This window comes from Hyla sarda, chromosome 5, assembly GCF_029499605.1.
Source record: "Hyla sarda isolate aHylSar1 chromosome 5, aHylSar1.hap1, whole genome shotgun sequence".
Lineage (NCBI taxonomy): Eukaryota > Metazoa > Chordata > Amphibia > Anura > Hylidae > Hyla > Hyla sarda.
The window spans coordinates 321,602,195-321,619,883 of NC_079193.1; the positions used below are offsets into that span (position 1 = coordinate 321,602,195).

At 44.2% G+C, this 17,689-nt stretch overlaps 1 protein-coding gene across 6 annotated transcripts in view; it reads left to right on the top strand.

Annotated features, from left to right (window-relative positions):
- CPNE3 (copine 3) overlaps positions 1 to 17,689 on the top strand; it is a 102,536-nt gene that overhangs the window by 66,695 nt on the left and 18,152 nt on the right. For all 6 annotated transcript variants that reach the window (XM_056522282.1, XM_056522284.1, XM_056522283.1 and 3 more), the window contains 6 exons: positions 98 to 181; positions 1,574 to 1,663; positions 7,496 to 7,594; positions 8,276 to 8,362; positions 15,909 to 15,968; positions 17,490 to 17,623. In XM_056522282.1, the coding sequence (XP_056378257.1) occupies positions 98 to 181; positions 1,574 to 1,663; positions 7,496 to 7,594; positions 8,276 to 8,362; positions 15,909 to 15,968; positions 17,490 to 17,623 (554 nt within the window). The remainder of the gene's footprint in view (positions 1 to 97; positions 182 to 1,573; positions 1,664 to 7,495; positions 7,595 to 8,275; positions 8,363 to 15,908; positions 15,969 to 17,489; positions 17,624 to 17,689) is intronic.

Consider the following 17,689-nt stretch of genomic DNA (forward strand, 5'->3'; position numbering starts at 1 on the left):
GTTCTCACATGTCTTTACTTCGCATAACTCCTTGTACGGTGCAGAACCTCATGACTATGTTAGGATCACTTACAGAATTTCTTAATGTTTTTTGCAGGATTTATTTGGAAAGTCAGACCCTTACTTGGAATTTCACAGGCAGATGGATGATGGAAGATGGCAAATGGTCCACAGAACAGAGGTAAGGATTATTACCTTATACCAGTGGTCTCCAAACTGTGGACCTCAAGCTATTGCTAAACTACAACTCTTAGCATTGCCCAAGCAGTGGCTTTCTGGACTTGCTGGGAGTTGTAGCAAGAAACAAAAAAAGGCCCTGTGCTGGAATCCAGCCTACTAAGTAATTGTTGCATTCTATTTCTAATTCTTTTTTCAACTTTTTAAATATAAAAGGGGTTATTAAAGCTTTAAAGAGTGATGGTCTATGCTCAGGTAGAGAATATTAGGTCGTTGGGGATCTGACTCGTGGAACCCCTGCCGGACAGGGGGCAGTGGAGCTGGTACTATTGTAGTGGCAGTGCTAGGTACCTCAGCGTTGTACATTTCACTTGAATGGGATAAGACTTGAACCGCTGCTACTACTGCACTTGCAAGTACAAACAGACTTGCATGTAAATATTGAAGAGGCTGGAATGTTTGTATGAATACCGCAGCCCCTTCAAGCTGTAGATTGGGGGCAGTTCCAGGAATCTGATTTTTGCCTAGTTAGTACTGAGAGCCTGTCCTGAGGAAAGGCCATCGATTTACAAAGTCTGGCAAAAACCTTTAAACCTTTTGTTCTTTAATCAAATAAACAAAAAAATCTTTATATAGTGCCAACATATTCCTCATCACTTTACAATACAATAGGGAGCACACACCTATTTCTTTTCCACACATTAGACTTTGGTGGAGGGGGCATGTAGCAGCTCCATCCTTGCCAGTCTGTATGTACAAAGTCCTGGAACGGTTGGTATACAAGGGGGTAGAGTTGATGGCCCTGACATAAAGGCCGACTACTATGTTGTTACCTGTTCAAACTCCTGGAACTGCTAAAGCGAGCGGTCTGCTGAATTGCCAGAAGTCCCAATTGCCAGGACACCCCCTGAGGAAGCCTTCTGTTGGCAAAAAGAGTGTTGGGGTTGGGTAGGTATGGTCTGGCACCCTGTATGTCTATTCTTTTCTGTTAGTGTCATTATGCACTCCATACTCTTCAGTATGTGTTCTGATCCCTTTTACTATGATGACTATCCTCATGTTTTTATCGTCTAAGAATATTTACTAAAGATTTATTTTATCATGTGATCTGTCTAGTGCACATTTTTTTTGTTGTATTTGGTGTTGCATATATTTTGTGCACACTTACCTACAGGTATATGTAGGTTCTCTTGACTATTGGTGATTGTTAGTACCAGAAGCTTGCATGGGACTGCCAATTCTTTTAGTTGTGCTGGCAGTTTGGAGGTGTACCCTGCCGCCTAAATAACATTATAGTTGTCTTCCAACCCTACCAGTATAAAATGATGCATCTGTATTGTATGTTAAATGGAAATATTATGTATCCTATGTGCTACATGCTATATCTCTTTTGTAGGTCATTAAAAACAATCTGAATCCTGTGTGGAGACCCTTCAAGATACCACTCCAGGCTCTCTGTAATGGGGACATGGACAAAGCTATCCGGGTGAGTTACGATGGTCATTTTATGTTGGGTGTGTAGAGCAGTGTTACCAGGCCGGGTGCAAGGATTTTTGCCACCCTAGGAAAAAGTAAATTTTGCTGCCCCTTGACCTCACCCATTGGCTTCACCCTTTGACACGCCCCATCTTACTACTGGAGTGACACACTGTAACAAACCTCCTCCTCGTGTAATCTTCTTACTACTGGGGTGACACACTGTAGCAAACCTCCTCCTCGTGTAATCTTCTTACTACTGGGGTGACACACTGTAACAAACCTCCTCCTCATGTAATCTTCTTACTACTGGGGTGACACACTGTAGCAAACCTCCTCCTCATGTAATCACCTCACTACTGGGATGACACACTGTAACAAACCTCCTCCTCATGGAATCTCATTACTACTGGGGTGACACACTGTAACAAACCTCCTCCTCATGTAATCTCCTTACTACTGGGGTGACACCATGTAACAAACCTCCTCCTCATGTAATCTCCTTACTACTGGGGTGACACACTGTAACAAACCTCCTCCTCATGTAATCTCCTTACTACTGGAGTGACACACTGTAACAAACCTCCTCCTCGTGTAATCTTCTTACTACTGGGGTGACACACTGTAGCAAACCTCCTCCTCGTGTAATCTTCTTACTACTGGGGTGACACACTGTAACAAACCTCCTCCTCATGTAATCTTCTTACTACTGGGGTGACACACTGTAGCAAACCTCCTCCTCATGTAATCACCTCACTACTGGGATGACACACTGTAACAAACCTCCTCCTCATGGAATCTCATTACTACTGGGGTGACACACTGTAACAAACCTCCTCCTCATGTAATCTCCTTACTACTGGGGTGACACCATGTAACAAACCTCCTCCTCATGTAATCTCCTTACTACTGGGGTGACACACTGTAACAAACCTCCTCCTCATGTAATCTCCTTACTACTGAGTTGACACACTGTAACAAACTTCATGTAATCCCCTTACTACTGGGGTGACACACTGTAACAAACCTCCTCCTCATGGAATCTCCTTACTACTGGGGTGACACACTGTAACAAACCTCCTCCTCATGGAATCTCCTTACTACTGAGGTGACACACTGTAACAAACCTCCTCCTCATGTACTCTCCTTACTACTGAGGTGACACACTGTAACAAACCTCCTCCTCATGGAATCTCATTACTACTGGGGTGACACACTGTAACAAACCTCCTCCTCATGTAATCACCTTACTCATGGGGTGGCAGGGTTATGCTGGATGGGTGGGTGCTTCGGATGCTGGCTAACTTTATTGCTGTGGGCAGAATGGCGCCCCCATCAAGAGTACGCTCTAGACGGCTGCCTATTTTGCCTATAGGCAGATCCGGCCCTGAGTGTTTCCCAACCAGGGAGCCTCCAGCTGTCGCAAAACTACAACTCCCAGCATGCTGGGAGTTGTAGTTTTGCAACTGCTCTCCTGAAGAAGTCTGTATGCTTAATTTGTCTTCTCATTTTGTGGTTACCTTTTATGGTCTGTAGAATATGGTACAAGATATACAGTGTTCACACAATAAAGATATGCTGCAGATGTTTTTTCATCCGGATTTTCAATATTATTCTGCTTACATTGAGCAAAAATTGAACGGTAATGTCAGCCATTTGTTTAAATGGACAGCAGGAAATTCGGCATTTTGTGGCGGCTGCAGGGAAAATGTATGGCTAGTCTTAGCTTCTTCGGACAATAGCTGCCTGCAATAATTTATTGAAACCGAAGCCTTGGCAATCTGCTGATCACTGAGCCAGCTTTAATTCATGGCCCGTCCCAGCTGATGAATCTCCACCTGGAGATTCGGTTTGCAGCGGGTACCGCCAAAATCCATTAGCATTAGGACTGCGGGCACATGCGCCATCTCCATAGAAGGCAATGCAGTCTTGGTGGAATTCCACTGAAAAGATTTAAAGGGTTACTCCGGTGAAAACCCTTTTTCTTTTAAATCAACTGGTGGCAGAAAGTTTAACATATTTGTAAATTACTTCTATAAAAAAATATTAATCCTTCCTGTACTTATTAGCTCTGAATACTACAGAGGAAATTCTTTTCTTTTTGGAATGCTCTCTGATGACATCACGAGCACAGTTCTCTCTGCTGATGTTATTATAATAATAATAATAACGCTTTATTTATTGTTGTCCTTAGTGGGATTTGAACCCAAGTCCCCAGCACTGCAAGGTAGCAGTGCTAACCACTGAGCCACCATGCTGCCATTAGCATACATCTGCTATGCACGGTTGCTAAAATGGACAGAGATGTCAGCAGAGAGCACTGTGCTCGTGATGTCATCAGTGTTCCAAAAAGAAAGGAATTTCCTCTGTAGCATTCAGCAGCTAATAAGTACTGGAAGGATTAATATTTTTTAATAGAAGTAATTTGCAAATATGTTTAACTTTCTGCCACCAGTTGATTTAAAAGAAAAAAGGTTTTCACCGGAGTACCCCTTTAAGGTTTATTCTTATGGTGGGTCAGAAATTCAGAATTTTTGCTGTGGAAACTCCTCAGTGTAAACGATGCCGCACGATCCCCCTGAAAAACAATAGGACTCCGCTGTAGAATTTTTCGGCCACAAATTTTGCGGTGTGGACTGACCCTAAAAAGAGGTTGTCTTCATTAAGAGAAGTGTTTCCCAACCAACGTGCCTCCAGCTGTTGCAAAACTACAACTCCCAGCATGCCCGGACAGCCTTCGGCTGTCCGGGCATGTTGGGAGTTGTAGTTTTGCAACAGCTGGAGGCACACTGGTTGGAAAACACTAATTTAGAGTAAGTGTACACATTGGGGTTGAAAGATTAGTTTGGAAATTTCCAGGACTTTTCATTGTACAATGAGTTAGAACAATACAGCCTTCATTCATTCTTGCTAGTTTTCTCCACGCTACTGTCTTGCAATTAGAGTTTTGTTTCCTAAACTCCAGGCCTTGTATACTGTAAATAGGGCGGATGATTTCAGCATCTCATGCATGACTGAATCAGGTGATAATGCAACTCTAGGCAGATCAGGTGCAGGCTTCCTATCTACAACCTGGTAGAGAGTTAATGATATTGGGGTGTCCAAGTACAGGACCTTGTCCTGTTCCCGTCTAGAGTCCCCTCAGCTCGAGTCCCTCCATTTCCATAGGGCTCTCCTGTAGGGCTTGCCCCTGGTTGCCTCATATAAATTCTGTTAATATATTATTTAATGTATAGGAAATATATATGTATAGGACCTTTCCCGGGTCACGTGATGTACAGTTGTAATGTATAATTGCTTAAGGACCTTACTGGGTCATGTGATGTACCCAGAGTTCACTGGGTTCAGGACTTACAGGTTTGCTGACCAATAAGCTTAGTCCAGCCCCCTTAAAGGGGTACTCCGGTGGAAAAACAATTTTTTTTTCTTTTTTAAATCAACTGGTGCCAGAAAGTTAAACATATTTGTAAATTACTTCTATTAAAAAATCTTAATCCTTCCAGTACTTATTAGCTGCTGAATGCTACAGAGGAAACTCCTTTCTTTTTGGAACACTGATGACCTCACGACCACAGTGCTCTTTGCTGACATCGCTGTCCATTTTAGCAACCGTGCATAGCAGATGTATGCTAAGGGCAGCATGGTGGCTCAGTGGTTAGCACTGCTGCCTTGCAGTGCTGGGGCCTTGGGTTCAAATCCCACTAAGGACAACAATAAATAAAGACCTATTATTATAATAACGTCAGCAGAGAGCAGTGTGTTCGTGATGTCATCAAGATGTCAAAAAGAAAAGAATTTCCTCTGTAGTATTCACCAGCTAATAAATACAGGAAGGATTGAGATTTTTAATAGAAGTAATTTACAAATATGTTTAACTTTCTGCCACCAGTTGATTTAAAAAAGAAAAAAAGAAATAGTTTTTCCACCGGAGTACCCCTTTAATATATAAGGGGCTGTAGCCACTAAATTCAGTCTCTTCTTCCTGCACTCTTAGTTCCTGCTCTTATCTCCTGGATATCAAGCAAGCATAATAAGCATAACTCCATTCAGTTCATCTAGGCCAAAGCCTAAGAACCTTCAGCCACTAAACTGTGAGTTACAAAGCTCAATCTATCAAATCCTGTGTGACTACTACCAGCTAAAATATTATAATTAGTAGCACAGTGGCCTGCATCAAAAGCTCATTGCTTCAAAGTCCCAGCAAAACCTGTGAGGAACCTGCATCCCGGTTACCTCTTAAGAGACTGTTATGTATAAAGACTGTTGCATAAAATCTTCAAGTAAAGTTCTTCAGTTAATTCATAAAATCTGCTGTGGACATTCCGTTTATTTCCCCTGCCGTTTCTGGGATGGTTGGCGGCAGGACCATTAACACTAAGGAAACCCCACCCTGGCGTCATGACAACCAAGGGTTAATACCACCAGACCCTTCATTCACCCTTCATTCACAACACCCCAGTCACCACAATATAATCCAGTCCTCTGATGAAGTTGGGTCTCCAGCGAAACGTCAGGATTTAGGCTTATGTGACATTTTAATCAGCAGCGTTTTTAGCCAGCCTTAAGTTCTATCATCTATCAGCCATTCGAGTGGCCCAAAATATAGTGGCACACCACTACTTTGGCAGTACTATGAGCATTAATTGAAAATAAGTGCCTGACTATAGCTGTGTTTTTAACTTTTCCTGTGTAATACTGACACCTAGTGGTGTTCAGGTGAATTACTACATTTGTCTTTCACCATTACATTTTAATAGTTCAATAAATTTTACTTTTTATTATTGTTGTTTGGGGGTTTCTAGCTTATCCCCTAAATTTGTTGTTCTTAATGATATAATGGAATATTGCTTGACCTACTAAAATTGCATGTTACGGTTATAATAGAATAAGAATGATAGAATACAGGTGAATTTTTTACTGTTCAGCTTCGTCGACTACCAATAAAGGGGAAAAGTTGCTTAAGTTAGACAGTTTGCATTATATGTTCTATATAATGCTCATATCCTACTATCATATGGGGTTCCACCCAACAATGGTCCTCACATACATAAGAAGATCACATCAATGGAGTTTACGTGGGTAAATTTGGTACATACGCTGCAGGTATTGTTGATTTTGCTACATATATGCTGAGGATCTGCAGAAAATTCACAATTGTCAGGCCATGCTTCTGTCTACATCTTGGTAGCGAGAAGTAGACAGAAGCATGGCAGGACAATTGAGCATGACGGGAGCTGCCGGGGAACGGGACTAGGTAAGTATATGTGTTTTTTTTTAACGAGCACCAGCAACACGTTATTTTTTTACCCAAATGCTGGAATACCTCTGTCTATCCAAAGCAGAAAATCTGCACCAAAATACACATGATTCGGTGCGGATTTTCCCTGTGGATTTTCCTCCGTGGAGGTGTGTGACCATACCCTACAAGATTACACTTCTGCCAATCTCCATACCGTAGAGAGCCAATCTCCATACCGTAGAGAGCCAATCTCCATACCGTAGAGAGCCAATCTCCATACTGTAGAGAGCCAATCTCCATACTGTAGAGAGCCAATCTCCATATTGTAGAGAGCCAATCTCCATACTGTAGAGAGCCAATCTCCATACTGTAGAGAGCCAATCTCCATACTGTAGAGAGCCAATCTCCATACTGTAGAGAGCCAATCTCTATACTGTAGAGAGCCTCCTTTGAAGCACCATTAAGGAAATCTGTGGTGGTCCAAGCTCAGGGATCATTTTATGTTCCTGGATTTGTCTTGTGTATATATTATGTTTCGATCCAATTATGTATACAGAATACGACGTTTCATTTGTGCTTTAATCATTGTTTCTTGATTTTCAGGTAGAGTGTTACGACTACGACAGTGATGGCTCCCACGACATGATTGGAATCTTCCAGACCACGATGTCAAAACTGAAGGAAGCCAGTCGCTCAATGCCAGTAAGGGAGCAGCAGCTAATAAATATACTTGAGTCATCTAGATATTACTATGCAAAAGTAATAACCTTTAGTTATGTTAATAATAATCCCAGAGTAACAGGCCGCAGTGCTTGGACAATTGCCTGAACCCTTATGTTGGCTTGGATTTACAGCAACTTTTGGTAATACCAAGTAAAAAAAAAAAATGTCAATTTTTTTATTTTTTATTATTGTTTCCTTTTGGGGATTCCTAGGATTATTACAAGTTGCCTTGCAACTTTTTCCCCATAGAGTAACAGTGAGATTTTAGTAACTGAATTTATTGCAACAAAAACTGTACAGCCTAATACAGAATCTCCGAAACTATGCATCTTCACATCAGTGGGGCTTTCAGAGAAGGGCTGAAGTTTTTCTAGGCTTATGGTTTGCCAGTAAGTCCAAGCCCTTCACGTATCATAAATGTTCAGCTATTGATACAAGTGCTGTCGGCAATACCAGTACTTCAATGTAATCTGCTCTGTGATGAACATGGTACTATGATGCTGGACATATGCACTGGGTTATACACTGCAAATATAGCCTCGGTGCTAACCATTGAACTGTTGCTTCTCTTCACTACCTCACTTCCAGATTCATGTACTTCCCTAAAAACCACTGGGCGTGCAATACAGATAAAAATAATTATGCTTTTTTTCTGTGCAGATGGAATTTGACTGCATAAATGAAAAGAAGAAACAGAAGAAGAAAAGCTACAGAAATTCTGGGGTAGTCAGTGTGAAGTTGTGCCAGGTTGGTGGAAGGATTAGAATGTTATTGCTATGAAATAATCCTACTTAAAGGGGTACTCCATCCCTAGACATCTTAGGGGATAAGATGTCTGATGGAAGGGTCCCGACACTGGGGACCCCCGCGATCTCTGCTGCGGCAGCCTAGACACTTGGTGCATGGAGCGAACTTTGCTCCGTGCCGGATGACTGGCGATGCGGGGCGGAGGCTCGTAACGACACGACCGCGTCCCGCTCGTGACGTTATGGCCACACCCCCTCAATGCAAGTCTATGGGAGGTGGCCTTATTCCGGTGCTGCACCCGACACTCTAAACGAATGCCGGGAGCAGCAGGGAGATTGCAGTTTTTTTTTTGGTATAAAAAGTGACAAAAAATACTCTATTTTGGACTTTGATACCACATATGTTTATTTTTATTTACACAGTTTTTTTTTGTTAGTTTTTTTTATGGGAAAAGGGGGGGGGGGTGATTCAAATTTCTATTAGGGAAGGGGTTTAATCATCTTCATTAACTTTTTTTTTTCCACTTTTTATTTTGCAATGTTATATCCCCCATAGGGGACTATAACGCGCAGTACATTGATTCAATGCCATTGCATTGCGATGCATTGATCAGTGTTATCGGTGGTTGATTGCTCAAGCCTGGATTTCAGGCTTGGAGCAATTAATCGCCGATCGGAAGCACAGGAGGCAGGTAAGGCACCCTTCTGCTGTGTCCTAGCTGATCAGGATTTTACTGCGATGGTCCCGATCAGCCCGACTGAGCTGCCAGTAAGCTCTCACTTTCACTTTAGATGCACCGATCAACTTCGATCACTGTGTCTAAAGAGTTAATGCCGGACATCTGCCTGAACTGCATTGTCCGGCAATAGCCACGGGTCCTGACTGCTGATAGCTGCCAGGAACATGCGGGTATGATGCCAGCTCTGCTCCTGAGCTCTCTTCATAACCATCCCCTGCCGCAGTGCCGTTTAGAAACGGCATTTTGCGGCAAGGGGTTAAAAATGATTTCAGGGACATAGGCCGCAAGCTTAAGGCAAGGACCTCCAAGGTAATATTTTCTGAATTACCTGTATCACGAGCCACACCAGAGAGGCAATGGGAGATTTGGGAGGTAAACAAGTGGCTCAGAAGCTGGTGTAGGAAGGAGGGGTTGGGGTTAATGGAGAACTGGGCTGACTTCGCTGTCGGATATCGGCTCTACCGTAGAAACAGGCTGCACCTCAATGGGGAGGGTGCAGCTGTGCTTGGGAAGAAGATGGCAAGAAGGGTGGAGGACTGTTTAAACTAGGGACTGGGGGGGGGGAACCTACAACATAGAGGGGGAAGATAGTGTAGATAGAGAGGGGGGACTTATTAATGTACCTGGGGGTGGAGCGGAGAGAGGGGTTAGAATAATTAATAGGGATAGGCATCATAGGAAGATAAAACATACACCATTGAATTGCATGTTGACTAATGCCAGAAATCTGACCAATAAAACAGAGGAACTGGAGTTGATAATGTCTGAGGAGAATAATGACATAGTGGGTATAACAGAGACTTGGTTGGACGATAGCTGTGACTGGGCGGTCAACATACAGGGTTATAGTCTATTCAGGAAGGAATCGGACAAAATGTAAAGGGGGAGGAGTTTGTCTTTATGTAAAGTCCAGTCTGAAGGCCGCACTGCAGGAGGATATACAGGAGGGAAACAATAATGTAGAGTCATTATGGGTAGAAATATATGGCGTTAAAAATAAAAAAAATCTTATAGGGATTTGTTATAAGCCACCAAACATAATGGAAGAAGCAGAAGATCAATTATTGAGGCAAATAAACAAGGCAGCAAATCAGAATGATGTGATAATAATGGGGACTTTAACTATCCTGATATAAACTGGGAGACTGAGACCTGTGAATCTCATAAAGGAAACAGGTTTCTGACTATAGCTAAGGACAATTATCTGTCCTAAATTTTGCAGGGCCCGACCAGTGGGGGCGCCCTACTGGACTTAAAGGGGTATTCCGGGCAAAAACATTTTATCCCCTATCCAAAGGACCCCCCCCCCATTCTATGCGGGTGCTGCATCTCCAGTTTCAGAAACCTCCGAAGACATGAATGGAGGGGGCGTGGTGTGACGTCACGTCCCCAGTCCCGGATACCCGGAGGTTTCGGAAACTGGATACGCAGATCCCCCATAGAATGCGGGTGCTGCAGGGAGTCCCAGCGGCGGGCCCCCCGCGGTCAGACATCTTATTCCCTATCCTTTGGATAGGGGATAAATGTTTTTGCAGGAATACCCCTTTAATATTAACCAACAGACCTGACAGAGTAACTAATGTGCAGGTAGAAGGACACCTAGGGAATAGGGATCATAATAAAATACATTATATCTTGTTCTTCAATAAGGGAATCTCTCGAGGGGCCACAAAAACTATGAACTTTAGGAAGGCAAAGTTTTATCTACTCCGAGAAGCCTTTAGCAATATAAAATGGGATAATGTCCTCAAAACCAAGAATACTGACACTAAATGGAAGCCCTTTAAAAATTCTTAAATTCTCACTGTAAGATGTGTATACCTTATGGGAATAAAATGGTCAGAAATAAAAGAAAACCAATATGGACGAATAAAAAAGAGGGCAATAAATGACAAAAAAAACTACTACTAAAACAGGACAGCAGTGAAGAATCATTAAAAAGCTATAGAGAAAAATGTAAAATATGTAAAAAAAAATAGAGACAAAAAGACTCATTGCCACGGAGAGTAAAACTAACCCCAAAATGTTCTTTAACTATATAAATAGCAAAAAGGTTAAAAATGAAAGTGTTAGCCCTTTAATAAACAGTTAAGAAGAAATTATAAACAGGGATCAGGAAAAAGCAAATTTCTCTATCGGCTCCATTGGGGGACACAGACTGTAGGCGTATCTTGCTGTCTCTAGGAGGTGTGATCTTGCGGTCTCTAGGAGGTGTGACACTATGGTAATAAAAAATGCCAGCTCCTCCCAGCAGGATACACCCGCCTTCAGGCTCTGAGATAGTCAGTCAGTTTAAGCTTAGTGTCTGAAGGAGGTGGACATGGTCTGGATTCTCCAGTCCAGGTCTTCTGTTTTTATTTTCCTGGTATAGGGATGTGTTTTAGTTTTTTATTCCCTTTGTTTTCCGTTTTCAGGTGGTGACTCAGGAACTGCGGTTCACTGTTTCCCCATTGCGAGTAAGGGGGCACAGACATTGCGTATATGCGCTGTTAACCCCCCCCCCTCCCCAACGGTCAGCGCCTGGGTGGTACCTCATGGTTCTGGGTCTCCCTATGTCTCTGCTTGCCTCGCTCGCCATAAGCTGGCTGAAGACTTCACTGAAGACCGTGGTCGTCTCTTGTTTTCCGAGAAATCTGGACTTCACACATTCAGGACTCTGGGGTCAGGGATGTGGTGTCCAACGGTTACTGGATCGAATTCGCCTCCCTTCCGAGCGTTCTTCGATCCTGGGCCATCCGGTCTCCTCCTCTGGTGAAGTAATTTCGAGCGGCTCTCCAGTCTCTGCTTCTCCCGGGGGTTATCATCCCCGTTCCTCCAGGGGAACATTTTCGGGGTTTCTATTCACATTTTTTTGTGGTCCCCAAGATGGACGGTTCTGTGCGACCAATCTAACTGTCACCTTCTCATCCACCACTTCAGAATGGAATCTCTCCTTTCGGTGGTGGCGTCCCTGGAACAAGGGGAGTTCCCTTAATCGGTGGACATCAAGGATGCCTACCTCTATGTGCCAATATTTCCGGGCCATCATCGGTACCTCCGCTTGTGGTTCTGGAGGGGCACTTTCAATTCGCAGCCCTCCTCTTTGGTTTGGCCACGGCTCCTCGGGTCCTTACAAAGATCCTTGCTCCAGTGTTGGGCCTGTTGGTCGAGGGGAATCTCGGTGATATCCTATCTGGATGACCCTCTCATCAAGGCTCCGACCAGAGCCCAGACTCTGGAGAATCTGGACGTCACTCTTCACTCTCTGACTCGCTTTGGGTGGATGGTCAACCGGGACAAGTCAGTCTTCTGTCCTACCCAGTCTCTAACCTTCCTGGGACTTCGATTCGATGGCCTGTGCCCGCCTTTGTCTTCCGCCGGACAAACGTCTGGCGCTTTGGTCGAGGGTCCGCTCCCTTCGGACCCAGGTATCAGTCTCCATCTGCACAGTATGGACGTCCTGGGTCGGGTGGTGGCAACTATGGAGTCCGTACCCTTTGCCCAGTTTCATTACCGCCCCCTTCAACTGGCGATTCTCTCTCGATGGAACAGGTCTCCTCTGTCCCTCGAGCGTCAGATTGTTCTCCCTCGCAGGGTACGTCAGTCTCTGCTCTGGTGGCTCCGCTCCCCCCTTCTTCTCCAAGGGCGGTCATTTCTTCCCCTTCTCTGGCGGGTTGTTACAACGGTTGCCAGCCTGTCGGGCTGGGGCGGTGTGTTCAGGGATTGGACGGTCCAGGGACTCTGGTCTCCCCTGGAGATCTTTTTCCCGATAAACATATTGGAATTACGGGCGATTCTTCTTTGTCTTCTTAATTGGGAGTCCCGTCTTGTCCTGTCCGCGTTCAGCCGGACAACGCCACGGCAGGGCGTTGACATAATCGACAGGGCGTCGCTCGCAGCTCGGCAGCCATGGCCGAGGTGACCAAGATTCTCACCTGGGCGGAGAGTAAGGTTCCGGCCATTTCAGCGTTTCACATTCCGGGTGTGTTCAACTGGGAAGCGGACTTCCTCAGTCTGTCCTCACCCGACCCCGGCAAGTGGCCTCTTCATCCGGAGGTCTTCGGGCAGCTCGGCAACCTCTGGGCTTTCCGGACGTGGACCTCTTCGCGTTCCGGCACAATCGGAAGATTCTCCCATTTGTCTCCAAGTTCCGGGACCCTCAGGTTCTGGCCGTGGACGCCCTAGTGATTCCATGGGCGGGGTTCTCCCTACCTTATCTGTTCCCTCCTCTTCCGCTCCTTCCTAGGGTGCTGAGGAAGCTCAAGGCAGAGGACGTCCTCACCTTTCTGGTAGCTCCAGATTGGCCCCGAAGGTCGTGGTATGCCAATGTAGTCAGGCTCCTGGACGACGCTCCTCTGCGCCTTCCGCTCCGCCCGGACCTATTCTCTCAGGGTACTCTTGCCACCCCAATTTACAGTCGCTGCATTTGTTGGCATGGTGGTTGAGACCGCGATTTTGAGGGCCTGCGGGTTCTCTTCCCAAGTCATTCACACCATGCTCTGGGCTCGTAAGCCCTCCTTCGCACGAATTTACCACCGTACTTGGCGGCTTTATTTTCGTTGGTGTGACGTTCAGGACTTCTCCCCGGTGACCTTCTCGGTTCCCCGTCTTCTCTCCTTTTTTTGCAGTCGGGGTTGGAACTGGGGTTGTCTTTCAGTTCCCTTAAAGGTCAGGTCTCGGCCCCTGGTTTCTATTTCTCATGTCCGGACCTTCATGCAAGGAGTGGCGCATGCTGTTCCTCCTTATCGGTTACCTTCTCCCCCTTGATACGTGAACTTGGTTCTGAGTGCCCTCCAGGGTGAACCCTTTGAGCCCCTTAGAGAGGTGTCTCTCCGACTCCTTTCTTGGAAAGTGGCATTTCTTGTTGCTATCACCTCCATCCGGAGGGTGTCTGAACTGGCAGTTCTTTCCTGCCGTTCTCCGTTTCTGGTGATCCACCAGGACAGGTCGTTTTCCGGCCAGTTCCTTCCTTTTTGCCTAAGGTGGTCTCGGCCTTTCATCTCAATGAGAACATTGTCCTCCCGTCCTTTTGTCCGGCTCCTTCTCATCCTAAGGAGTGCTTACTACACAAGCTGGATGTAGTTTTTGGCTGTTCGGTCTTATCTCTCCATCGCTTCTTCGTTTTGTCAGTGTGATTCCTTTGTCGTCCTTACGGAAGGTCGTCGCAAGGGACAACCTGCTTCCATGGCCACCATTTCTCGGTGGATTCGGTCCGCCATTGCAGAAGCCTATCGCTGTAAGGGGAAGATTCCTCCTTTCAGGGTTGTGGCTCCTTCCACACGTTCTGTTGGGCTTCCTGGGCTCTCCAGAATAGAGCCTCGGCCTCGCAGATTTGCAAGGCGGCTACCTGGTCGTCTTTGCACGCTCTCTCGAGGTTTTCCGAGTTCATACTTTCGCATCGGCTGATGCTAGTCTGGGTCGTAAAGTGTTGCCGGCGGCAGTGGATCGGCCGTCTGCCTGATTACTTATCTGCCCACCCAAGAGACGGCTTTGGTACGTCCCACGGTTTGTGTCCCCCAATGGAGCTGATAGAGAAAAGGAGATTTTTTAACACTTACCATTGGGGGACACAGCTCCCACCCTTTTTTAGTTTTTTCCTTTGGTTATCTGTCCGAGGGTGTGTTCAGTTGTGTTTGCTCTGAAACTTAAACTGACTAGCTCAGAGCCTGAAGGCGGGTATATCCTGCTGGGAGGAGCTGACTTTTTTTTATTACCATAGTGTCACACCTCCTAGAGACAGCAAGATACACCCACGGTCTGTGTCCCCCAATGGATGCTTCGAGAAAGAGATTTTACGGTAAGTGTTAAAAAATCTCCTTATATTAAACATTCTTCTCCATTGTATTCACCGAGGAAAATGAAATGCAGGGTGAAATACAGCGAGATAAGATGAACTCCCCAGTACAGGTCACCTGTCTAATCCAGGAAGAAGTACAGTGCCGCCTACAAAAAATCAAAATAGACAAATCATCCGGTCCAGATGGCATTCACCCCCGTGCTCTAAAGGAATTAAGTAATGTAATAGACAGACCCATATTTTTACTCATTAGGGTTAAAGGTTGAACTTGATGGACTTTGGACTCTGGTCTTTTTTTCAACCTCATAAACTATGTTACAATGTAGATGGAAAATTAGAAAAATGTACAGAAATTTGACACAAATTCTAAGCAAAAGACCAATCTTATTAAGGACAGGGTGCTGAGTATGTTGTGTCAATGTTCAGCTAAGCTTCATGTACACTTTCATGGAAGGTGCCAGTATTTAGGATCTGTGTGGTACTGATCATAAGCACACCCATGTACACAAACAATCTCCAGACAGTGCTCAATAAAGCCCAAATGTTTTGGCAATCAGTGAGTGGTCTAAGGCTATGTTCACATTTGTATTGTAGGCTACATTTAGGGCCTCTGTTACAGAATCCATTCAAATAACCGGACAAAAAAGTGCTACACACAGCATTTTTGTGTCCAGTTTTTTTCCAGTGAAATGATGGACACCAAACAGAAACCCAGTGGACGCTATTAAAGTCCGTCACGCAGTGGACAGTCCGGTTCTGTTTCCTGGCCCCAAATGGAATCTGTGACAGAGGCCCAAAATGGGATGTGAACCTGGAATACCATTACAGATTTTACCAATATGATCTTCTCTCACATATTTATAACACATCCGATCATTTTAAATAGATTCCTCATATAACATTTAAGTTACTGAAGCAAAAAGGCTGGTTTATCGACTTTTCTGCAATTAATTTAGTAACACAAGTGTCTGATTCTGTCATATATGTTTTTTTTATTACTCATCCTTTATATATGGTCTGTCTATTTCTAGATTACGGTAGAATATACATTTCTTGACTACGTTATGGGAGGATGTCAGATGAACTTTGTTGTAAGTATATGGACTACATCATGATCTTGGCAAAATGATTTCCAGTCCTTTTTTACAAAAAATATTGTCAAAAAACTCAACATAAAAGCTTAAAGGAGTTATCCAGGAAAAAACTTTGTTTATATATCAACTGGTTCCAGAAAGTTAAACAGATTTGTAAATTACTTCTATTAAAAAATCTTAATCATTTTAGTACTTATGAGCTGCTGAAGTTGAGTTGTTCTTTTCTGTCTGAGTGCTCTCTGATGACACCTGTTATGGGAACTGTCCAGAGTAGAAGCAAATCCCCATAGCAAACCTCTTCTACTCTGTGCAGTTCCCAAAACAAGCAGAGATGTCAGCAGAGAGCACTTTTGCCAGACAGAAAAGAACAGTTAATTTACAAATCTGTTTACTAACTTTCTGGAGCCAGTTGATATAAAAAAAAAATAAAAAAAATAAAGGGTTTTCCTTGAATACCCCTTTTAAAGGGGTACTCTAGTGGATTTTTTTTTTTTTTAAACCAACTGGTGCCAGAAAGTTAAACAGATTTGTAAATTTATTCTATTTCAAAATCTGAAGCCTTCCAGTACTTATCAGCTGCTGTATGCTCCAGAGAAAATTGTTCAGTTCTTTCCAGTCTGACATCAGTGCTCTCTGCTGACACTTCTGTCCGTGTCAGGAACTGTCCAGATTAGAAGCATATCCCCATAGAAAACCTCTCCTGCTCTGGACAGTTCCTGGCACGGACAGAGGTGTCAGCAGAGAGCACTGTGGTCCGACTGGAGAGAACTTAACAAATTTCTCTGTAGTATATCTGTAGTATACAGCAGCTGATAAGTATTGGAAGGGTTCAGATCTTGAAATAGAAGTAATTTACAAATCTGTTTAACTTTCTGGCACCAGTTGATTTGAAAACTTTTTTTCCCCACCGTAGTACCCCTTTAAGCCACAAATATAGTTGAAAATCTGATGTGGGAAAGGCCTTACAGCAGCAATGTATTCCTTTTGTCCACTGGGACTTTAAAGGCATTCTCCAGTGTTTAAAATGTATCCTCTATTTACAGGATAGGGGATAAGTGTCTGATCATAAAGGATCCAATCTCTGACTCCCTTGATCTTTTAAATGGGAGCCAGAATCTTCCCACTGCATAGAGCGCATGATCGGCACACGCTCCTTGCATTCTCTGTGGGAGTGCCAGATACACAAGTGCTGTACTCGGGGAGAAAAACAGTTCACTTGCTGCTTCTCCCATCTCTCTGCTCACTACAAGAGGCAAGCCCATAGACTTTTATAGAATGCATCTCCTGCAGAGAGGAGAGAGAAGCGCTTAGCTGAGTGCTTCTCCTGGCTTGTTCTAAAGCTCAGTGGGGGTCTCAGCACCCAAACCCCGACTTATCAATAGTTTTGACATGTCTCAATGAGATGTCAAAAGTAACACTTTAAGCTTCACTTAGACATCAAATCCAATTGTTATATAATGCTCTGTTTGTACCATAAATAAATGTGCAGCTGACTTTTATTTACTATGATTGTAATAGGTAGGAATCGACTTTACAGGATCAAATGGTGATCCCAGATCACCAGACTCTCTACACTACATTAGTCCCAATGGAGTCAATGAGTACCTGAATGCTATCTGGTCGGTGGGCCAGGTGATTCAGGACTATGACAGGTAAATATTATTGTTTTTTTCTTTTAAGGAAAGAAACAACTGAGGATGTGTGTGTGTTTGTGTGTG